Genomic DNA, 25454 nt, shown 5'->3' with positions numbered 1-25454 from the left:
TTCTCAGATGGCGGGGCTAGTCAATCATGGTTAACACGGGATATTAAGGACGGCATAAAAGCCAAGGAAAGGGCATATAAGGTAGCAAAAGTGAGTGAGAAGTTGGATGATTGGGAAGGCAAGTGTAGGAGGTTGAGTGGAATCTGGGATTAGCCATGATGGAATGGCAGAGCAGAGTCGATGGGCTGAATGGCCTAATTCTGCTCTGGTATCTTATGGGCTTATGGTCTAACTGATATTGTAAAGTAGGAATTTTTGCAGAGTATGCCTATAAATAAGCTATACTACAATTGTGCTTGTTTCTGACATGGTGTTCACATGTGTTCATAGTGGCCAGTGAGTGAGTGGGCCAGTGGAGGACTGGAGATTTGAGGCTTCGACTTGAGAGGCTTCAACGAGAAGAGGCGGAAGATGAGCTTGCTCCCAGTTAGTCTTTACAATGCCTCCTGAGGCGGTGCTGTGCCTCTCCTGTGAGATGTGGCAGTCTTGGGGGATCTCCCCTCTCCACAATAGTCACATCTGCCAGAAGTGCATGCAGCTGGGCGATCTGGAAGACCATGTGAGGAATCTGGAGCAGCAGCTGGATGACCTTTGACTCATAAGGGAGAATGAGGCAGTCATAGATGAGAGCCACAGGGAGGTAGTCACACCTGGGCTGCCGGAAGCAAGTGGTTGGGTGACAGTCCGAGGGGGGGAAGCGAAGGAGAGTAGACAGGTAGTGCAGAGCACCCCTGTAGCCATTCCCCTGAATAATAAGTTTACCATCCTGGATGCTGTTGGTGAGGACGACTGACCAGGTGTGAGCAATGGTGGCAGGGCCTCTGGCTCTGAGTCTGATCCTGTGGTGCAGAAGGATGGGATGGAGAAGAGGAGAGCTGTCGTCATTGGAGACTCTATAGTCAGGGGAGCAGACAGTAGATTTTGTGGACGTGAGAAGGAAACCCGCATGGTTTGTTGCCTCTCGGGTGCCAGGGTCCGGTATGTCTCTGACTGGGTGCATGACATCCTGGCACGAGAGGGAAAGCAACCAGAAGTCATGATAATTGTTGGGACCAATGACAAAGGCAGGAAGAGGGATGAGGTCCTGAAGTGTGAGTTTCAGGAACTAGGCAGAAGGCTGAAGAACAGGACCTCAAGGGTGGCGTTCTCAGGATTGCTGCCAGTACTACGTGATAGTGATGGTAAGAATTGGAGGAGATGGCAGTTGAATGCAGGGGGCAGGGTTTTAGATTTCTGGACAATTGGGATCTCTTCTGGGGAAGGTGGGACCTGTACAGATTGGATGGGTTGCACCTGAACTCGAGGGGGAGAAATATCCTTGCTGGTAGGTTTGCTAGCATGGTTCAGCAGGGTTTAAACTAATTTGCAAGGGGGGATGGGACCTGGAGCGATAGAGCAGTGAAAGAAGTGCATGGAGTAAAGCCAGATCTAACATATAGAGAGGCTTTGAGGAAAGAGCAGCAGAATAAAGTGTATAAAGGTAGTAAGGTAGAAGGGCTAAAGTGTGCGTACTTCAATGCAAGAAGCATCAGGAACAAAGGTGATGAACTGAGAGCTTGGATACATACATACATGGAACTATGATGTAGTGGCAATTACGGCGACTTGGCTGGCACCAGGGCAGGAATGGATTCTCAATACTCCTGGATTTCAGTGTTTTAAAAGGGATAGAGGGGGGGTGGGGAAGGTGGAGGAGGGGTGGCAATACTGGTCAGGGATAATATTACAGCTGCAGAAAGGGTGTGCAATGTAGCAGGATCCTCTTTTGAGTCAGTATGGGTGGAAGTCAGGAACAGGAAGGGAGCAGTTACTCTACTGGGGGTATTCTATAGGCCCCCTGGTAGCAGCAGAGATACCGAGGAGCAGATTGGGAGGCAGATTTTGGAAAGGTGCAACAATAACAGGGTTGTTATCATGGGTGACTTTAACTTCCCTAATATTGATTGGCACCTGATTAGTTCCAAGGGTTTAGATGGGGCAAAGTTTGTTAAGTGTGTCCAGGATGGATTCCTGTCACAGTATGTTGACAGGCCGACTAGGGGGAATGCCATACAAGATCTAGTATTAGGTAACAAACCGGGTCAGGTTACAGATCTCTCAGTGGGTGAGCATCTGGGGGACAGTGACCACCGCTCCCTGGCCTTTAGCATTATCATGGAAAAGGACAGAATCAGAGAAGGCAGGAAAATTTTTAATTGGGGAAGGGCAAATTATGAGGCTATAAGGCTCATAATATAAGACTTGTGGGTGTGAATTGGGATGACGTTTTTGCAGGGAAATGTACTATGGACATGTGGTCAATGTTTAAGGATCTCTTGCAGGATGTTAGGGATAAATTTGTCCCGGTGAGGAAGATAAAGAATGGTAGGGTGAAGGAACTATGGGTGACAAGTGAAGTGGAAAATCTAGTCAGGTGGAAGAAGGCAGCATACATGAGGTTCAGGAAGCAAGGATCAGATGGGTCTATTGAGGAATATAGGGTAGCAAGAAAGGAGCTTAAGAAGGGGCTGAGAAGAGCAAGAAGGGGGCATGAGAAGGCCTTGGCGAGTAGGGTAAAGGAATACCCCAAGGCATTCTTCAATTATGTGAAGAACAAAAGGATGACAGGAGTGAAGGTAGGATCGATTAGAGATAAAAGTGGGAAGATGTGCCTGGAGGCTGTGGAAGTGAGCGAGGTCCTCAATGAATATTTCTCTTCAGTATTCACCAATGAGAGGGAACTTGATGACAGTGAGGACAATGTGAGTGAGGTTGTTGTTCTGGAACATGTTGATATTAAAGGAGAGGAGGTGTTGGAATTGTTAAAATACATTAGGACGGATAAGTCCCCAGGGCCTGATGAAATATTCCCCAGGCTGCTCCACGAGGCGAGGGAAGAGATTTCTGAGCCTCTGGCTAGGATCATTATGTCCTCGTTGTCCACGGGAATGGTACCGGAGGATTGGAGGGAGGCGAATGTTGTCCCCTTGTTCAAAAAAGGTAGCAGGGATAGTCCGGGTAATTATAGACCAGTGAGCCTTATGTCTGTGGTGGGAAAGTCGTTGGAAAAGATTCTTAGAGATAGGATCTATGGGCATTTAGAGAATCATGGCCTCACTATAGGAAGGATGTGGAAGCATTGGAAAGGGTACAGAGTACAGAGTACAGAGGGTACAGGATGCTGCCTGGTTTAGAGAGTATGGATTATGATCAGAGATTAAGGGAGCTAGGGCTTTACTCTTTGGAGAAAGGAGGATGAGAGGAGACATGATAGAGGTGTACAAGATATTAAGAGGAATAGAAAGAGTGGACAGCCAGTACCTCTTCCCCAGGGCACCACTGCTCAGTACAAGAGGACATGGCTTTAAGGTAAGGGGATATTAGAGGATGGTTTTTCACTCAGAGAGTGGTTGGTGTGTGGAATGCACTGCCTGAGTCTGTGGTGGAGGCAGACACTAGTGAAGTTTAAGAGACTACTAGACAGGTATATGGAGGAATTTAAGGTGGGGGGTTATATGTGAGGTAGTGTTTGAGGGTCAGCACAACATTGTGGGCCGAAGGGCCTGTAATGTGCTGTACAATTCTATGTTCTATATTCTACATCCATAGACTTTCACTTCAGAAGCTGTTGCAGAAATCTGCAGGAGAGTGCATCTTTGTTTTAATTTTAGAATATGTTGCATTCTACAAAAAAAGTTGAAGAGTTGAAGCACACATATATAGGAAAAGGATTCACTTCAGTATTCACTATGGAAAGGGACCTTAGTGATTGTACTAATGACTTGCAGCTGATTGAAAAGCTTGAGCATGTAGATATTAAGAAAGAGGATGTGCTGGAGCTTTTGGAAAGCATCAAGTTGGATAAGTCGCTGGGACCGGACAAGATGTACCCCAGGCTATTGTGGGAGGCGAGGGAGGAGATTGCTGAGCCTCTGGCAATGATCTTTGCATCATCAATGGGGACGAGAGAGGTTCCGGAGGATTAGAAGATTGTGGATGTTGTTCCTTTATTCAGGAAAGGAAGTAGAGATAGCCCAAGAAATTATAGACCAGTGAATCTTACTTCAGTGGTTCGTACATTGGTGGAGAAGATCCTGAATGGCAGGATTTATAAACATTTGGAGAGGTATAAAATGATTAGGAATAGTCAGCACGGTTTTGTCAAGGGCAGGTCGAGCCTTATGAGCCTGATGGAATTTAACCTGATGGAACCATAGAAAGAGTGCAGAGGAGATTTACAAAGATGCTGCCTGGATTGGGGAGCATGCCATATGAGAATAGGTTGAGTGAACTTGGCCTTTTCTCCCTGGAGCGATGGAAGATGAGAGGTGACCTGATAGAGGTGTATAAGATGATGAGAGGCATTGATCGTGTGGATAGTCAGAGGCTTTTTCCCAGGGCTGAAATGGCTGCCACAAGGGGGCTCATGTTTAAGGTGCTTGGGAGTAGGTACAGAGGAGATGTCAGGGGTAAGTTTTTTTTCACACAGAGAGTGGTGAGTGCATGGAATGGGCTGCCGGCAACGGTGGTGGAGGCAGATACGATAGGGTCTTTTAAGAGACTTTTGGATAAGTACATGGAGTTTATTTAAATAGAGGGCTATGGGTAGCCCTAGTAACTTCTAAGGTAGGGACATGTTCGGCACAACTTTGTGGCCTGAAGGGCCTGTGTTATGCTGTAGGTTTTCTATGTTTCTATGAAAAGAAATGAAAGCATCCTGTACATTGCCACAGATAGTTTTATACAAATATTGGTCAGGGTTCTTGATGATGACAATGTGACCATATCCTTACCAGTCTGCTGATGAACAGTTCCTGCATCAATCCTAAACAATCCCAGTTGAACTCCAGTGAATGGGATCTTTTTTGCATGAACAACCTAAAGCACAAGTAAAATTATTTAAACCAGATGGTGTTGCCTCTCTAAAATATCTTTTTTCACAATTACAACCTAAGCTATTTAAACATGCTCACTGCAGCTTTTGAAATGCATTGTACACAAATGTTGACTTTAGGATGGAAAAGGGTAAAGTTCTGGTGCTTGGAAATTCAATTCCATAAGATTTTGCCTTTTGCAACTGGACATCAGTGTGCAATTTATATATCCTTCCTGTCTCATCCCAGTGACCATGAAGTGATTTATATGTCAGAAGGTTATGTGACATGTTATTTTTATGCAATGGTCTTGCTGGTGCTTTGCAGGTTGAGGTGGTCCATGGTGTCCTGAAGTCACTCACTGGCACTCGCAAGGGATCCTGGTTTTCAAACCATGGTTCTGAACTCAAAATTAGGCAAATTAATTGAAGTAATAAAGTCAGAACACTATGAATATTTGGTTATTTACATTATACCTGTGAAGAAAAAATGTTGCAGGTTAACGAGTTCTATCAAAACTTAGAAAAGTTAAAAATCAAACAAGTTTTAAAATGTAGGAAAGGTAAGAGGTTGAAGTACTTTAATTCCCTGATATACCTCTGTTTTGTTGAGAATGCACTTCCACTTGCCTATCACTTTAACTCTCCCATTCACACCCTGACCTCAGCTCCAGCACTGTTCCATTGAAGCCCAATATAAATTTGAGATATAGTTCCTGGTCTTCTAACTCAACACCTTACAACCCTCAACATTTAAATCATTCAACAGTTTCACCTAATCAGATTTTCTAGTTTAGGTTAGAGTTGGCAAGATTCAATGAAAGGTCATTGACTTGAAATATTAATTCTGTTTTTCTCTCCGCATCTGATCTGCTGACTGCTTTCACAATTTCTGCAAATTTTTGCTCATCCAACTCAGTAAAGAGGCAGGTGAAGTACAGTATTTCAACAGTAAATGTGCAAGACATGGTCTGTTGCAACCATGATCTTCAGCACTGGAACAAGTGTACTAGAATTTATAGTCAAGCATGTGATAACCACACAGAAAGAAAGACAAAGTAGGTCTGGCAATACTGTTCATGAATCACCAGGCATGGAAAAATATATCATAGCCACTTAAAATTTGCAAGGAAGAAAGACTGAAGTTCCGAATATAATTTTCCAATCTCCTTTGGCTGTAAGTAGTGCATTTGAGTGAGGGTTTGTGCAAGGACTGGTAGAATGCTGATGCAGTGTTCAGTGAAAAAATTGAGTGTGATTGACTGAATAACTGCAGACATGCAAACAGCTTTAATCCTCATTTAGAAAAGTACAGGTTAATCAAGGATGGATCCTTGAAGTTAATGAGACAGATACAGAAGGTGGTTAAGATGTTTTGCAGGTTACTGCTGAAGATGTGGATGGAAGAGTGAGGAAGTACATAGAATGAGCTGCTGGAGAAAATGATTGAGGCAGGTACAATAATAACCTTTAAAAGACAGGAGTGGAAAGACTCAGAAGGTTATGTACCAAATTCTTGTCAATGGGACGAGTGTGGATGTTGCATTAATTAGGAGGCTGCAGGATCTGTTTCGATATTAAATGACTCAACTCCAAGACAAGTTAAACCACTAGCAAGGCCACAGATGGAAATCTGTGTATCATTTTGGTCATTAGATTATGGAAAAGCTGATAAAACTTCATAGTGTTCAGTGAATAAGTACAAGCAAAATTAGAGAGTAGCAAGGTGACAGAACATTTACAAATGTATCACACAAGATAGTCAGAAATTTTAACCAAAATATCCCTACTTTGCTGTGGTAGAAGAGGGTTGAAGAAAGAAATCGGTCAAAAGATATAGCATCTGGAACTCACTGCAAGGAAAGCAAACTAACCTGCCCAGACAGAAAGACAGAAAACGAAGCTGACGAGATTTTATCAAAAATCTGTCACATTTGATGTGTTCTTTGAGGATATAACAAGCACTGCACTTTGAAGGGCAGCAGTAGATGTGCAGTGGAATTTTCAAAAGGAATTCAATGTGTAATATGGAAGTCAGCAGCACAAGGTAAGAGTTGATGACATTATGTTAATATTCTACCATGATCAGCTTAAAATTAATGGGTAACATAGATGGGTAAAAATCAGGCAATTATAGAACATAATGTTGGGAAACATGGGGATATCCACTTTGGTAGGAAGAAATGGGAAGCAGAATATTATTAAAATGCAGGGAGACTACAAAACGTTGCTGTACAAAGGTTTCTGGATGTCCTTGCGCACAGAACATAGGATTAATTTAAGCTGCACTTTTTTTGACTGGCATAAACACAGGAGGCCAATTGGTTTCCTCAGTAATATACATTTCTATGACTCTACATTTCCCATTGGCACATCAGAACTCTAACAATGAACCCTACACAAAGTTTTGACTACAGCCATTTTACAATATAGTACCTATGGATTCTCAAGGCAGGTTGTGGCTAGTCCCGGATTATTTGGGAGGCTGAGGAGGTGATGGATAGGACATATAGAGAGGTAGTCACGCCCATGGTGCAGAACACAGGAAACTGGGTAAATGTCAGGAAGGGGAAAGGGGTTAAGAAGCCAGTACAGACCTCCTCTGTGGCCATCCCCCTCAACATTTTGGATGCTGTTGAGGAGGGGAAGCAAGGATGTGATGCTGAAGGCACTGGTGAGGCCTCACCTCAAGTATTGTGATCAGTTTTGGGTCCCTCATCTTAGAAAAGATGTGTTAGCATTGAAGAGGGTCCAGAGGAGGTTCGCAAGTATGATTCCAGGAATGAAAGGGTTATCATACAAGGAACGTTTGATGGCTCTGGGTCTGTACTCACAGGAATTCAGAAAGATGAGGGGGGAATCTCATTGCAACCTTTTGAATGTTGAAAGGCTTAGACAGAGTAGATATGGAAAGGATGTTTCTCATAGTGGGACAGTGTATAAGATGATGAGAAGCATTGATCGTGCAGATAGTCAGAGGCTTTTTCCCAGGGCTGAAAAGCTCGCCACAAGAGAACATAGGTTTAAGGTGCTGGGGAGTAGGTACAGAGGAGATGTCAGGGGCAAGTTTGTTTGTTTGTTTGTGTATAAAAAAAACAAAAAAAAACAGAGTGGTGAGTGCATGGAATGGGCTGCCAGCAATGGTGGTGGAGGCGGCTACGATAGGGTCTTTTAAGTGACTTCTGGATAGGTACATGGAGCTTAGAAAAATAAGAGGGCTATAGGTAAGCCTAGTAATTTCTAAGGTAGGGACATGTTCGGCACAACTTTGTGGGTCGAAGAGTCTGTATTGCGCTATAGGTTTTCTATGTTTCTATGACAAGGAGGCACAGCCTCAGGGTAGAGGGGTGCCCTTTCAAAACAGAGATGCGGAGAAATGTTTTTAGCCAAAGGATGGTGAATTTGTGGAATCTGTTGCCACATGCAGCTGTTGAGGCCAGGTCTTTGTGTGTATTTAAGGCAGAGATTGATAGGTTCTTAATTGGACTTCTTAAAAGTCCTGGGCTTTGGCTAAGTGGGCTTCGGCGTAAGGGGACTTTGGTAAGCCTGTGTGATTGCTCACTGAGGGGAAGAAGGTAAGGTCGCTAGGTGCTTTTTAGACTTGTTCTATTAATTCAGTTCAGGTATGGGGGAGACAGTCAGAGCAGTGGTGTGCTCCGTATGCAGTATGTGGGAAGTCAGGGTCAACACAGTTGTCCCTGATGACCACACCTGCAAGAGGTGCGTCCAGCTGCAGCTCCTATCAGCCCGAGTTAGGGAGTTGGAGCTGGAGCTGGATGAACTACGAATCATTCGGGAGGCAGAGGCAGAGATAGATAGGAGTTATCAGGAGGTAGTCACACCAAAAAACCAGGAAGTAGGCAGATGGGTGACGGTCCAGAGAGGCAGGGGGAGCAGGCAGAGAGAGCAGAGCACCCCTGCGGCCATTCCCATTAACAATAAGTATACCGTACTGGATACTGTTGATGGGGATGACCTACCAGGAATGAGTTGTAGTGGTCCTGCCTCTGGCACAGAGGTTGAACCCTCAACTAGAAAGGGGAGGAGGGAAGAGAAGAGAGCGATAGTTTTAGGGGATTCTATAGTCAGGGGGGCAGATAGGAGATTTTGTGGGGCAGATCGGGAGTCTCGGATGGTATGTTGCCTCCCTGGTGCCAGGGTCCGGGACATCTCAGATCGGGTGCAGGCTATTCTTGAGAATGAGGGCATGAACCCAGATGTAGTGGTCCATGTAGGGACCAACGATGTAGGTAAGGTGAGTGAGGGGGTCCTGCTTAGAGAGTTCAGGGAGTTAGGAGTGAAGCTGAAAGGCAGGACCTCCAGGGTGACAATCTCGGGATTGCTACCTGTGCCACGTGCGAGTGAGGCGAAGAATAGAATGATTATGCACATTAATACGAGGCTGAGAGCATGGTGCAGGAAGGAAGAGTTCAGGTTTTTGGATAATTGGTCTTTGTTCCAGGGACATTGGGATCTGTTTCGAAGGGACGGTCTACATCTGAACCGGAGGGGTACTAACATTCTTGCAGGAGTGTTTGCCAGTGCTGCTCGGGGGGGTTTAAACTAGATGTGCAGGGGGCAGGGATCCAGATCCAGAGGGTTGGTCAGAAGGAGCATGGGGTTAAATGTGTAGAAGGTTTGGGTGATCTTGAGAAGGTCATCAAAATTCAGGGTGCAATTAGCCTGATGGAAGTTCAAGGAGCTGGGTTAGGTACAGTAGACAGTGTTTTAAGCAAAGAGAGGAGGAATGGGCTAAGAATTCTATACTTGAATGCGCGTAGTGTCAGAAATAAGACAGATGAGCTTGAAGCTCAGATGAAAATGGGGAACTACGATATTGTTGGGATAACGGAGACATGGCTGCAAGGGGATCAGGCCTGGGAATTGAGTATACCAGGGTATACGTGCTATCGTAGAGACAGAAATATTGGAAGAGGGGGTGGGGTGGCCCTGTTGGTGAGGAATGAGATTCAGTCCTTAGCAAGAGGTGACTTGGGAACAGGGGAAGTAGAGTCTGTGTGGATTGAGCTGAGAAACAGTAAGGGTAAAAAGACCCTAATGGGTGTTGTGTACAGGCCCCCAAACAGTAGCGTGGATATTGGGTACAAGTTGATTAGGGAGTTAACATTGGCATGTGCTAAAGGTAATGCAGTCGTTATGGGAGATTTCAACATGCAGGTGAACTGGGAGAATCAGGTAGGTGCTGGACCCCAGGATAGGGAGTTTGTGGAGTGTCTAAGGGATGAATTTTTGGAACAGCTTGTGCTTGAGCCAACCAGGAACGAGGCTATTTTGGACTTGGTGATGTGTAATGAACAGGAATTGATAAGTGATCTTGAAGTAAAGGAGCCATTAGGAAGTAGTGATCATAACATGATAAGTTTTTATCTACAATTTGAGAGGGCTAAGGGCAGATCAGAGGTGTCAGTGTTGCAATTAAAGAAAGGAGACTACGGAGCCATGAGGGAAGAGCTGGCCAAAGTTAAATGGTCGGATGCCCTGGCAGGAAAGACAGTGGATCAGCAGTGGCAGATATTCTTGGGCATAATACAAAAGATGCAAAAGCAGTTCATTCCAATGAGAAGGAAGGATTCAAAGAGGGGGAAGGGGCCACAGTGGTTGACAAAGGAAGTCAGAGATTGTATAGCATTAAAGAAAAGGAAGTATGACAGGGCTAAGATGAGTGGGAATACAGATGATTGGGAAAGTTTTAAGGAACAGCAGATCTTAACTAAAAAAGCAATACGGAGAGAAAAAATCAGGTATGAGCTCAGTCTAGCCAGGAATATAAAAGGGGATAGCAAAAGCTTTTTTAGCTATGTGAAGAGAAAGAAGATAGTTAAGAACAATGTTGGCCCCTTGAAGAATGTATTGGGAGAAATTGTAATGGGAAACAGAGAAATGGCAACAGAATTTAATGAGTACTTTAGATCTGTCTTCACCAGGGAGGACACAAACAATCTCCCAGATGTATGGATGGGCCAGGGTCATAAGATATCAGAGGAATTGAGACAGATTGACATTAGGAAAGAAACTGTGATGAGTAGACTGGTAGGACTGAAGGCTAATAAATCCCCGGGTCCAGATGGTCTGCATCCGAGGGTTCTAAAAGAGGTGGCTCAGGAAATTGCGGATGCATTGGTAATCATTTTCCAATGTTCCTTAGATTCAGGATCAGTTCCTGAAGATTGGAGAGTGGCTAATGTTATCCCACTTTTCAAGAAGGGAGGGAAGGAGAAAACGGAGAACTATCGCCCTGTTAGCCTAACGTCAGTCGTGGGGAAGATGCTTGAGTCCATTATTAAGGACGAAATAGTGGCACATCTTGATGGCAGAAATAGGATTAGGCCGAGCCAGCATGGATTTACCATGGGAAAATCATGCTTGACTAATCTGTTGGAGTTTTTTTGAGGGTGTAACAAGGATGTTAGACGAGGGTAAGCCGGTGGATGTTGTGTACCTAGATTTTCAGAAGGCATTCGATAAGGTGCCACATAGGAGATTGGTGAGTAAAATCAGAGCTCATGGCATTGGGGGCAGGGTTTCAACATGGATAGAAAACTGGTTGGCAGATAGAAAGCAAAGGGTAGCAGTGAATGGGTGTTTCTCGGACTGGCTGGAGGTGACTAGTGGGGTACCACAGGGCTCTGTATTGGGACAACAGCTCTTTACGATTTATGTCAACAATTTAGATGAGGGCATTGAAAACTATATCAGCAAGTTTGCTGACGATACTAAACTGGGTGGCAGTGTGACATGCGAAGAGGACGTTAGGAGAATACAGGGAGACTTGGATAGGCTGGGTGAGTGGGCAGATACTTGGCAGATGTCATTCAATGTGAATAAATGTGAAGTTATCCACTTTGGAAGCAGGAACAAGAGGGCAGAGTATTGTCTGAACGGTGTAGAGTTAGGTAAGGGAGAAATGCAAAGAGACCTAGGAGTCCTAGTTCATCAGTCAATGAAGGTGAATGAGCAAGTGCAACAGGCAGTGAAAAGGGCAAATGGAATGTTGGCCTTTATTACAAGGGGAATTGAGTGCAAGAGTAAGGATGTCCTTTTGCATTTGTACAGGGCCCTGGTGAGACCACACCTGGAATATTGTGTACAGTTTTGGTCTCCAGGTTTAAGGAAGGAAATTCTGGCAATTGAGGAAGTGCAGCGTAGATTCACTAGGTTGATTCCTGGGATGGCAGGGCTGTCTTATGCAGAGAGATTGGAGAGATTGGGCTTGTACACGCTGGTATTGAGGAGATTGAGAGGGGATCTGATTGAAACGTTTAAGATAATTAAAGGATTTGATAGGATTGAGGCAGGAAATATGTTCCAGATGTTGGGAGAGTCCAGTACCAAAGGGCATGGATTGAGAATAAGAGGTCAGTTATTTAAAACAGAGTTGAGGAAGAGCTTCTTCTCCCAGAGAGTTGTGGAGGTGTGGAATGCACTGCCTCAGAAGACGGTGGAGGCCAATTCTCTGGATGCTTTCAAGAAGGAGCTAGATAGAGATCTGATGGATAGGGGAATCAAGGGATATGGGGACAAGGCAGGGACTGGGTTTTGATAGTGAATGATCAGCCATGATCTCAGAATGGCGGTGCAGACTCGAGGGGCCGAATGGTCTACTTCTGCACCTATTGTCTATTGGACATGGCATCAAAGGTTATGGGAGAAGGCTGGGAACTGGGATTGAGGAAGAGATAGCAAAAAAGGATCAGCCATGATTGAATGGCGGAGCAGACTCAATGGGCCAAATGGCCTAATTCTGCTCCTTATGGTCTTATGGTCTAACAGATGAAAGTCGCTGTGGTGGAGTCTCTGGCACTGTCTGTCTCTGTGACTCAGAAGGGAAGGGGGAAAGAAGAGGCAAACTGTGCTGATGGGAGATTCGTTAGTTAGGGGAATGGACAGGAGGATCAGTGGGTGAGAACAAGATTCCCGGATGGTATGGTGCCTCCCAGGTGCTAGGGTCCAGGATATCTTGGATCAAGTCCTCAGCATTCTTAAGTGGGAGGGTAAACAGACAGAAGTCTTGGTCCACGTAGGTACAAATGACATAGGAGGGATGAGTGACAAGGTTCTGCATTAGGCATTCAGGTACAGTTGTCCCCCGCTTTCTGAACGTTTGCTTTATGACTTTTCACTAACCGAAAGAGGATTTTCACCTTTACGAACAAAAAACATCCGCTTGAAACTTGTGTTTACCCCGAGAAAGACTACAATGACCATGAAGCCTTGTGCGGGCAGGTGTGTGTGCATGAGTGTACATGCCGATTTTTTTCTACAAATCGGTTTTGACTCAATCTTCCCAATTCTGGCAAATGAAACTACACTGTATATACATTATTTCTACTTTATATAGGCTGTGTATTTATCATATCATTCCTGCTTTTACTATATGTTAGTGTTATTTTAGGTTTTATGTGCTATTTGGTAGGTTATTTTTTGGGTCTGGGAACACTCACAAATTTTTCCCATATAAATTAATGGTAATTGCTTCTTCGCTTTACACCATTTTGGCTTACAAACGGTTTCATAGGAACGCTCTACATTCAGATAGAGGGAGAAACCTGTAGTTAGGGTTTGGAAAGTTAGGCGCTAAGTTAAAGGGCAGGACCTCCATGGTTGTGATATCAGGGTTGTTATCCATGCCACATGCTAGTGAGGCCAGAACTAGGAAGATTATACAGTTTAATTTGTAGCTAAGGAGTTGGTGTAGAAGGGATAGCATTGGATCATTGGGATCTCTTCCAGGGATGGTGGGAACTGTACAGAAGGGACAACTTGCACCTGAACTGGAAGGGGCCTAATATCTGCTGCACAGTGGGTTTAAACTAGAGTTGAAGGGGCATGGGAACTAGAGTGCCAAAACAATGACTGGAGAGGTTGTGGCAGCAGATGTTGGTAAGACCTCAAACAAAATTAGAAATCAAAAGGTTGAGCGTGGTGCAACTAGTGTCCTGATCTGTGTGTATTTAATATATATATGTATCGTAGGAAAGGGGGATGATAGTGCTGAAGATGAGGTAGCTGCTTTACAAACAGAGGCAATGTGTAGTGTGGAGAAGCTGTTGTGAGGGCAAGACTTCAGTTAACAGGATGAGTTGCAATGTAAAAGGCAGTCAAAATCAAAAAGACTGAAGGTGTTGTATTTGAATGTGCGCAGTATATGGAATAAGGTCAATGAACTTGCAGCACAGTTACAGATTGGCATGTATGATTTTGTAGGCATCACTGAATCATGGCTGAAAGATTATAGCAGGAAGCTTAATCTCCAAGGATACACAGTGTACCGAAGGGACGGCAGGAAGGCAGAGGGGGGTAGTGTTGCTCTGTCAGTAAAAAATGAAATCACATAATCAGAAAGAGGCGACACAGGGTTGGAAGGTGTTGAATTATTGTGGATAGAGCAAAGGAACTGCAAAGGTAAAAAACCCTGATGAGAGTTGTATACAGACCCCTAAACGGTAGTAAAGATGTGGCTTACAAATTACAATGGGAGATAGAAAGTGCATGCCAAAAGGACAATGATACAATAGTCATGGGGGATTTCAATATGCAGATAGATTGGGAAAATCAGGTTGGTGCGGGATTACAAGAGGGGAATTTCTAAAGTACCCACAAGCTGGCTTTTTAGAGCAGCTTGTGGTTGAGCCCACTAGAGGATCAGCTATTCAGGAATGGGTGTTATGCAATCAACTAGAATTGATTAGAAATCTTAAGGTAAAAGAACCCTTAGAATAAATGATCATAATACGATGAATTCACCCTGAAATTTGAGAAGGAGAAGCTAAAATTAGATGTTTCAGTGTTACAGTGGAGTAAAGGGAATTACAGAGACACAAGATTAGCAAGGAATACTGGCAGGGATGACAGCAGAGCAGCAATGGCTAGAATTTCTGAAAGCAATTTGGAAGGCACAGTATATGTACATCCCAAAGAGGAAGAAGTACTCTAAAGCAAAGATGACAGAACCATGGCAAACAAGAGAAGTTAAAGCCAATATAAAAGCAAAAGAGAGGGCATATAATAGAGCAAAAATTAGTGGGAAGTTAGAGGATTGAGAAGCCAATAGAAGGCAACTAAAAAAATCATTAAGAACATTGAGATGGAATACAAAAGTAATCTAGCCAATAATATTAAAGAAGATAGCAAAGTTTCTTCAGATACACAAAGTGTAAAAGAGAGGTGAGAGTGCATATTGGACCACTGGAAAATGATGCTGAAGAGATAGTAATGGTGGACAACAAAATTGCAAATGAACTAAGTATTTTACATCAGTCTTCACCTGTGGAAGACACTAGCAATATAGGCATCATGAAGTGTGTGAAGTTACTTTAACTAGAGAGAAGGTTCTTGGGAAACTGAAAGGTCTGAAGGTAGATAAGTCACCTGGACCAGATGATGTACACCCAAGAGTTCTGAAAGAGATAGCTGAAGAGAGTATGGAGGCATTAGTAATGATATTTCAAGAATCACTAGATTCTGGAATGGTTCCCATTGACTGGAAAATTACAAATGTCACTCCACTCTGCAAAAGGGAAAGAGGCAGAAGAAAGGAAACTATAGGCTAGTTAGTCTGATTATTAAGGACAGGTCTCAGGGTACTTGGAGGCACTTGATAAAATAGGCCTCAAGGGAAAATCTTGTCTGACAGATCTGTTGGAAGTCTTTGAAGGAATAACAAGAAGGACATACAAAGGAGAATCGGTAGATGTTGTGCACTTGGATTTTTAGAAAGCTTTTGACAAGGTGCCACACATGAGGATGCTTCAAAAGTTATCAGCCCATGGTATTACAGGAAAGATTCTAGCATGGATAAAGCAGTGGCTGATTGGCAGAAGGCCAAGAATGGGAACAAAGGGAGCCTTTTTTTGTTGGCTGCCTGTGACTAGTGGTGTTCCATCCACAGGGGTCTGCGTTGAAACCAATTCTTTTTGTGTTATATGTTAATGATTTGAATGATGGAATTGATGGCTTTGTTGCAAAGTTTGCAGAGGATATGAAGATAGGTGGAGGGGCAGTTAGTTTTGAGGAAGTGTAGAGAATATAGAAGGACTTAGAAAGAATAGGAGAATGGCAGAAGGAAGAGGAGTCAGGAAATGTACTGTCATGCACTTTTGTAGAAGAAATGAAAGGGTTGACTATTTTTTAAATGGAGGTGCAAAGGTTCTTTGGAGTCCTTGTGCAGGGTTTCCTACGGGGAATTTGCAGGTTGAGTCTGTGGTGAAGAAGGCAAATGTGATGTTAGCATTCATTTCAACAGGACTAGAATATAAAAACAAGGATGTAATGTTGAGACTTTATAAAGCATTGGTGATGCCCCACTTGGAGTATTGTGAGCAGTTTAGGGCCCTTTATCTTAGAAAGGCTGAAACTGAAGAGGGTTCAAAGGAGGTTCACAAAAGTGTTTCTTGGATTGAGAGGATTGTCAGATAAAGAGCGTTTGGTGGCTCTAGGCCTGTACTCACTGGAATTCAGAAACCAATTGAATGGTAAAAGGCCTTGATAGAGTGGACGTGGAAAGGGTGCTTCCTGTGGTGGGAGAGTTGAAGACCAGAAAACATAACCTCAGAAAAGAGGGGTGTCCTTTTAGAAGAGAGATGGTGAGGAATTTCTTTAGCCAGAGCATGGTGAAGCACTGGAATTCTTTGCTACAGACAGCTATGGAGGCCATTTTTATGTAGTTAAGGCAAAAGTTGATAAGTTCTTGATTGGTCAGGGTATGGGGAGAATGCAGGAGATTGGAGCTGAGAGGAAAATTGGATCAGCCATGATGAAATGGCAGATCAGACTTAACGGGCTAAATGGCCTAATTGGCCTAATTCTGCTCCTATATCTAATGGTCTAAGTGAGTTAAATTGAAGGGAAGTGTAGATGAACCTGGCAAAATTACATCCATTTATAAAACTTTCCAAAATATGATACTGCTTTGAATCATGCAACCCTACTTTGATAAACATTTACAATCACAATCAAAAATCAAGTTTTTGTTTCAACTGTTAAATACTTGATGATTATTCAAAGAACTCTATTGTTAAAGAGCTTCATACTTACAATAATTTCAATTATCTTATCAAACAAGACAGCTGCAGGCTCTTGAAACTCGAAGACAAAATACTATGAAGGAAAAAGAGGAAGATTGTAATGAAATTGAGCTTCTCGGCTATTAAACCAAATGCTATTTTTGATGTAAGCTAAACACCACGCATGATCAAAAACGCCCCATCCCTACTGTGAAGCATGGTGGTGGTGGCTGCATCACGCTGTGGGGATGCTTCACTGCAGCAGGCCCTGGAGAGCTAATGAAGGTGGAGACTAAAATGAATGCAGCAAAATACAAGGGAATTCTGGATGCAATCTGTAAGAGAACTGTGACTTGGGAGAATATTTATTTCCTAGCAGGACAACTAATTAATTTAGATTACATTGTAGAGATCAGTTTTCACTTTGATACAATAGAATCTTTTTATGTTGATCAGTGTAAAAGTAACAAATTAGATCCACTGTGATTCAATGTTGTAAAACAATAAAACATGTCAACTTCCAAGGGGGTGGGCACGAATTTTTTTATAGTCTCTGTAGATGACCAAAACTGCATACAATACTACAAATCAGGCCTCACCAACACATTATACAACTTCAACATAATGTCCCATCTTCTGTACTCAATACATTAATGTTTGAAGGCCAATGTGCCAAAAGCTTTCTTTGTGACCCTATCTACCTGAGACACCACTTCCAGCAAATTATGGACCTGTCTTCCCAGATCCCTTTGTTCCATCACACCCCTTAGTGCCCTACTGTTCACTGTGTAAGACCTACCCTGGTTGGTCCTACCGAAGTGCAAAACCTCGCACTTATCTACATTCAATTCCATCTACCATTTTTCTGCCAATTTTTTCAGCTGATACAGATCCCTCTGTGAGCTAGAATGGTTTCCTCACTGTCCACTAAACCCCCAGTCTTGGTGTCATTCACAAATTTGCTAGTCCAGTTAACTACATTGTCATTCAGATCATTGATATAGGTGACAAACAACAACAAAACCAGCACCAATCCCTGAAGTACACCGCTAATCACAGGCAACCCACTCTCTGGCTTCTACCACAAAGCCAATGACTAATCCAATTTACCTCAACGTGAATGCTGAGTGACTGAACCCTCTGGACAAGCCTCCCATGCATGATCTTCACAAACATCTTATGTTGTCCATGTAGACGACATCCACTGCCTTGCCTTCATCCACTTTCCTGACAACTTCCTCAAAAACCTCTAAGATTGGTTAGACATGACCTACCTCGTATGAAGTCACGTTGACCACCCTTAATCAGTCCATGTCTATCCAAATGCTCATATATCCAGTCCCTTAGAATGCCTTCCAATAACTTTCCCAAACTGTTGTCAGATTCACCAGCCCATAATTTGAATTTCAACTTCAGGGTTGAATGGGAACTGGGATCAGCCATGATAAGCGGACTCAATAGGCTGAGTGGCCTAATTCTGCTCCCATGTCTTATTGCCTAATAGTCTAATAATTTCCTGTTTTATTTTTATAGCCTTTCTTAAACAGAGGAGCAATATTGGCTATCCTCCAATCCTCTTGTACCCCTCCTGCCATGAACGTTGATATAAATATCTCTGCTAGGGTCAAAGCAATTTCTGAATTTTCTCCCGTAGGTCCAGGGGAACATTTTGTCAGACCCTGGGAATTTATCCACCCTGATTTGCCTCAGGGTAGCAAACATCTTCTCCACTGTAATCTGTACAGGGTTGATGAAGTTGATGCTGCTTCACTCCACTTCTATAGACTCTATATCTGTCTCCTGAATAAATACAGATGTTAAGAATGCATTTAAGATCTCCTCCAGCTGTTATGGCTCCTTCCAGAGAACCAATTTTGTCCCTAGTAATCTTTTTGCTCTTGACATACCTGTAGGATTCTCAGGGAAATGTACAGCAGAAATGTGGCAAATGTTCAGGGGATATTTGCATGGCATTCTGCATAGATACATTACAAAGAGACAGGGAAAGGATGGTAGGGTACAGGAACTGTGGTGTACAAAGGCTGTTGAAAATCTAGTCAAGAAGAAAAGAAAATCTTCAAAAAATTAGGTAATGATAGAGATCTAGAAAATTATAAAGCTGGCAGGAAGGAGCTTAAGAATGCAGTTAGGAGAGCCAGAAGGGGCCATGAGAAAGCTGTGGCAAGCAGGATTAAGGAAAACCACAAGGCATTTGACAAATATGTGAAGAGCAAGAGGATAAGACATGAGAGAATAGGACCAATCACGTGTGACAGTGGAAAAGTGTTTACGGAACCAGAGGAGATAGCAGAGATACTTAATGAATACTTTGCTTCAGTATTCACTACAGAAAAGGATCTTGGTGATTGTAGGGATGACTTACAGCGGATTGAAAAGCTTGAGCATATGGACATTAAGAAAGAGGATGTGCTGGAGCTTTTGGAAAGCATCAAGTTGGATAAGTCTCCGGGACTGGACAGGATATGCCCCATGCTACTTTAGGAGGTGAGGGAGGAGATTGCTGAGCCTCTGGCAGTGATCTTTGCATCATCAATGGGGACATGAGAGTTCCAGAGGATTGGAGGGTTGTGGATGTTGTTCCTTTATTCAAGAAAGGGAGTAGAGATAGCCCAGGAAATTATAGGCCAGTGAGTCTTACTTCAGTGGTTGGTCAGTTGATGGAAAAGATCCTGAGAGGCAGGATTTATGAACATTTGGAGAGGTATAATATGATTAGGAATACTCAGCATGGCTTTGTCAAGGGCAGGTCGTGCCTTACGAGCCTGATTGAATTTTTTGAGGATGTGACTAAACACATTGATGAAGGTAGAGCAGTAGATGTAGTGTATATGGATTCAGCAAGGCATTTGACAAGGTACCCCATGCAAGGCTTACTGAGAAAGTAAGGAGACACGGGATCCAAGGGGACATTGCTTTGAGGATCCAGAACTGCCCACAGAAGGCAAAGAGTGGTTGTAGATGGGTCATATTCTGCATGGAGGTCAGTCACCAGTGGAGTGCCTCAGGGATCTGTTCTGGGACCCTTACTCTTCATGATTTTTGAAAAGACCTGGATGAGGAAGTGGAGGGTTGGGTTAGTAAGTTTGCTGATGACACAAAGGTTGGAGGTGTTGTGGATAGTGTGGAGGGCTGTCAGGGGTTACAGCCGGATATTGATAGGATTCAAAACTGGGCTGAGAAATGACAGATGGAGTTCAACCCAGATAAGTGTGAAGTGGTTCGTTTTGGTAGGACAAATATGATGGCAGAATATAATATTAATGGCAAGACTCTTGGCAGTGTGGAGAATCAGAGGGATCTTGGGGTCCGAGTCCACAGGACACTCAAAGCTGCTGTGCAGGTTGACTCTGTGGTTAAGAAGGCATACAATACATTGGCCTTCATCAACCGTGGGATTGAGTATAAGGGCCAAGAGGTAATGTTACAGCTATATCGGACACTGGTCAGACATCACTTGAAGTACTGTGCTCAGTTCTGGTCATCTCACTACATGAAGGATGTGGAAACCATAGAAGGGGTGCTGAGGAGATTTACAAGGATGTTGCTTGGATTGGGAAGCAAGCCTTATGAGAATAGGTTGAGTGGACTTGGCCTTTTTTCCTTGGAGCAACGGAAGATGAGCGGTGATCTGACAGAGTAGTATAAGATGAGGAGAGGCATTGATTGTGTGGATTGTGCGAGGCTTTTCCCCAGGGCTGAAATGGCTAACATGAGAGAGCACAGTTTTAAGGTGCTTGGAAGTAGGTAGAGCGAAGATGTCAGGGGTAAGTTTATTTTAAACACACAGAGTGGTGAGTGCATGGAATGGGCTGCCAGTGAAGGTGGTGGAGGCAGATACAATAGGGGCTTTTAAGAAACTCCTGCATAGGTACATGGAGCTTTGAAAAATAGAGGGAGGGCTCTGGGTAACCCTAGGTAATTCCTTAAGTAAGTACAGGTTCAAGGGTCCAATTTAATGTCAGAAATGTATACAATATGCATCCTGAAATGTTTTTTCTTCACAAACATCCACAAAAACAGGGAAGTGCCCCAAAGAATGAAGGACAGTTAAGCATAAGAGCCCCCAAGTCCCCCCCAGCTCCCCTCCCTTCCGTGTGTAAGCTTCAGTGAGCAACAATCACCCCTCTCCCCACCGGCAAAAAAAGCAAGCATCAGCACCATCGCCAAGCACTCAAGCGTGAGCAAAGCAATAACAAATACACAGACTTGAAGCTACCCCAACGACTTCGTGTTACACCCGGCATTCGAAATACTGCAGATTCTCTCTCTCCCTAATAATGGAGAAAAGGGTATCTCCACTTTCCCAGTGAGCAGGGAGACAGGACAAACAACTTGCTGGATTACAATGTTAAGAAGTCCATTACATCGCTTTTTTTAGCACAGCATTGTGGGCCGAAGAGTCTGTATTGAGCTATAAGTTTCCTATGTTTCTATTTCTATGATTCTCCTTCACCTTGTCTACTAAAGAAACTTCATGCTTTCTTTTAGCCTTCCTGAATTCTTTCTTAAGTTCATTTCTTGTAATCCATAAATACCTCACTTACTTATTCCTACTTGCCTATACCTGCTATGGACCTCCATTTATGGACCTCCAGGGCCTCAATATCTCTTGAAAACCAAAGTTCCCTACACCTATTATCTTTACCTTTTATTCTGAAAGGTACTTTGCACTCTCTAAATTTTGTTTTTGAAGGCTTCCCCTTTCTAAATGCACCTTGGCTAGAAAACAACCTGTCCCAATCCACACATGCCAGATCATTTCGGATTCCACCAAAATTGGCCTTTCTCCAATCTGTAATCACAATGCGCAGACTAGACCTTCCTTTTTACATATCTACTTTGAAACTAATGGCATTGTGGTCAATGGATGCAAAGTGTTCCCCTGCACAAACTTCTGTCACTTGCCCTGTCCCTTCCCTAATAGCAGGTCCAGTATGACACATTCTCTTGTTGGGACTTCTAGGTACTGATGAAGGAAACATCCTGAACACATTTGACAAACTCTATCCCATCCAGTCCTTTTACAATATGGGAGTCCCAGTCAATATGTGGATAGTTAAACATCTACTATAATAACCTTATTATTAAACAGCACTAGAATTTTTTTGTGCTTTCTCTCTACAGAACTAATTTTAAAGAGTACATTCACTCTGGAGAAGGTCTTCAGCATTCCATCCAGAAACCACCCTTCACTAATGGATAATTTCAGAAACAGTGCAAGCCAATAGTATAGATTTACTCCACTGATATCCTGGGTAAACATCAAAAAAATACAGACACCATTAAATTAACCATATAACCATATAACAATCACAGCACGGAAACAGGCCATCTTGGCCCTCCTAGTCCGTGCCGAACCCTTAATCTCACCTAGTCCCACCTACCCGCACTCAGCCCATAACCCTCCACTCCTTTCCTGTCCATATACCTATCCAATTTTACCTTAAATGACACAACTGAACTGGCCTCTACTACTTCTACAGGAAGCTCATTCCACACAGCTATCACTCTGAGTAAAGAAATACCCCCTCGTGTTTCCCTTAAACTTCTGCCCCCTAACTCTCAAATCATGTCCTCTAGTTTGAATCTCCCCTACTCTCAATGGAAACAGCCTGTTCACGTCAACTCTATCTATCCCTCTCAAAATTTTAAATACCTCGATCAAATCCCCCCTCAACCTTCTACGCTCCAATGAATAGAGACCTAACTTGTTCAACCTTTCTCTGTAACTTAATTGCTGAAACCCAGGTAACATCCTAGTAAATCGTCTCTGCACTCTCTCTAATTTATTGATATCTTTCCTATAATTCGGTGACCAGAACTGCACACAATATTCCAAATTTGGCCTTACCAATGCCTTGTACAACTTTAGCATTACCTCAAGTTAAAGGTTCCAGTAATGATGTTTATCATAACCCATATATCAGATTACAATGTTACTGTATGGTAGTTACCAATGGATATTGTTACAGGTGGCTTGGAACAACAATAACAATGTCCATTATAAGCATGCATCATACGTTGATATGATCACAAATTTACAGACAAGGTGAAGATTATTGAAAAAGTCTACAAACTCATTGAAAACAAAAAGATAACAAGGCTAACAATATGTTTGTCTATGTGAGTTATCACAAGAAATCTTCAAAAATATTTCTCATCTGTGTTTCATGGAGAATGTTATGGAGGGTAAGGAGTTAAGGGAAATAAATAATGATATATTGTTGTTCCTTTAGTTAAGAGGAACTACAAGAACAAGTCAGGGAACTGCAAACTGGTGAGCCTGAAATTGGTGGGAAAGTTCAATGACAGGATCTACCGGTATTTGAAAGGACTGATTGGGAAAATTCAGTATGGTTTTATGTGTGGGAAATGGTGCCACAAATTCAAACAGAAGACAGAGTAGGTTGATATGGGAAGGGCAGTACACATTGTCTACACTGGCTTCAGCAAGGCTGTTGAAAAAATGCTGCACAGTAGGTTAGATTGAAAGATATTACCTTGATCTAAGGCGAGCTAGCCGAATGAATTTGAAATTAGCTGAGTGAAGGCAAACAGATGGTGGTAGTGGAGAGGTGTGTCACAGAGATCAGTGCTCATCAAATGATTTGGATGAAAACGTAGGTAGCATGGTTGCTGAATTTGCAGATTACCCAAGATTACAATGGGATGCTGATCAAATGGACCAGTTGGCCAAGGAACAGCAGGTGACAGAGTAAATGTTGCAACACTGTGTGTCAGACAGAGTGATCAGCAGCACTGGGGCTCCACAGGGGACTGTTGTGTCTCCCTTTCTCTTCACCATCTACACCTCGGACTTCAACTACTGCACAGAGTCTTGCCATCTTCAGAAGTTTTCTGATGACTCTGCCATAGTTGGATGCATCAGCAAGGGAGGTGAGGCTGAGTACAGGGCTACGGTGGGAAACTTTGTCATGTGGTGTGAGCAGAATCATCTGCAGTTTAATGTGAAAAGGACTAAGGAGCTGGTGGTGGACCTGAGGAGGGCTAAGGCACCGGTGACCCCTGTTTCCATCCAGGGGTCAGTGTGGACATGGTGGAGGATTACAAATACCTGGGGATACAAATTGACAATAAAGTGTCAAAGAACACTGAGGCTGTCTACAAAAAGGGTCAGAGCCGTCTCTATTTCCCGAGGAGACTGAGGTCCTTTAACATCTGCCGGACGATGCCGAGTATGTTCTACGAGTCTGTGGTGGCCAGTGCTATCATATTTGCTGTTGTGTGCTGGGGCAGCAGGCTGAGGGTAGCAGACACCAACAGAATCAACATACTCATTTGTAAGTAAGGCCAGTGATGTTGTGGGGGTGGAACTGGACTCTCTGACAGTGGTGTCTGAAAAGAGGATGCTGTCCAAGATGCATGCCATCTTGGACAATGTCTCCCATCCACTCCATAATGTACTGGTTAGGCACAGGAGTACATTCAGCCAGAGACTCATTCCACCGAGATGTAACACTGAGTGTCATAGGAAGTCATTCCTGCCTGTGGCCATCAAACTTTACAACTCCTCCCTCAGAGTGTCAGACACCCTGAGCCAATAGGCTGGTCCTGAACTAATTTCCACGGCATAATTTACTTAATATTATTTAATTATTTATGGTTTTTATATTGCTATATTTCTACCTATTCTTGGTTGGTGCGACTGTAATGAAACCCAATTTCCCTTGGGAACAATAATGTCTGTCTATCTCAGGAGTTTTGTAGAACAGTGACATCTAGGTGTGCAAGTACATAACTACTTGAAAGTGGTGACATAGGTGGACAGAGCAGGTAAAGAAGATTTGATACGCTTCATCTGTCAATATACTAACTACAGGACTTGGGATGTCACGTTACAGCTGTCCAACACGCTGGTAAGGCCACATTTGGAGTACCTCATACATTCTTGATTGGCCAACAAAAGGAAGGATATCACTAAACTAGAATAGGTACGAAAAGGTTTATGAGGATGTTCAAACAACACATGCAAAATGCTGGCAGAACACAGCAGGCCAGGGAGCAGCTATAGGGAGAAGCGGTGTCGACGTTTCGGGCTGAGACCCTTCATCAGGACTAACCGAAAGGAAAGATAGTAAGATAGTAACTCCATCCACCCGCCACCCCACTCGGGTCTGCCCTCACCCCACCCACCCGCCACCCCACTCGGGTCTGCCCTCACTCCATCCACCCGCCACCCCACTTGGGATAGGGTTCCCCTTGTCCTTACCTACCACCCCACCAGCCTCCAGGTCCAACATATAATTCTCCGTAACTTCCGCCACCTCCAACAGGATCCCACTATCAAACACATTTTTTCCTCACCCCCTCTTTTTGCTTTTCGCAGGGATCGCTCCCTGCACGACTCCCTTGTCCACAGCTCTTACTATCTTTCCTTTTGGTTAGTCCTGACGAAGGATCTCAGCCCAAAACATCGACCGTGCTTCTCCCTATAGATGCTGCCTGGCCTGCTGTGTTCCACCAGCATTTTGTGTGTGTTGTTGTTTGAATTTCCAGCATCTGCAGATTTCCTCATGGTTGCTCTTATGAGGATGTTA

General features: G+C 43.5%; 1 protein-coding gene across 5 annotated transcripts in view; it reads right to left on the bottom strand.

Moving 5' to 3' along the window:
• fer1l4 (fer-1 like family member 4) overlaps positions 1-25454 on the bottom strand; it is a 397456-nt gene that overhangs the window by 303476 nt on the left and 68526 nt on the right. For all 5 annotated transcript variants that reach the window (XM_059981120.1, XM_059981116.1, XM_059981117.1 and 2 more), the window contains 2 exons: positions 16907-16969; positions 4773-4857 (listed from right to left, as the gene is read on the bottom strand). In XM_059981120.1, the coding sequence (XP_059837103.1) occupies positions 4773-4857; positions 16907-16969 (148 nt within the window). The remainder of the gene's footprint in view (positions 1-4772; positions 4858-16906; positions 16970-25454) is intronic.

The sequence above is a fragment of the Hypanus sabinus genome, chromosome 9 (assembly GCF_030144855.1).
Source record: "Hypanus sabinus isolate sHypSab1 chromosome 9, sHypSab1.hap1, whole genome shotgun sequence".
Lineage (NCBI taxonomy): Eukaryota > Metazoa > Chordata > Chondrichthyes > Myliobatiformes > Dasyatidae > Hypanus > Hypanus sabinus.
This window is presented reverse-complemented; position numbering and strand designations above follow the sequence as displayed.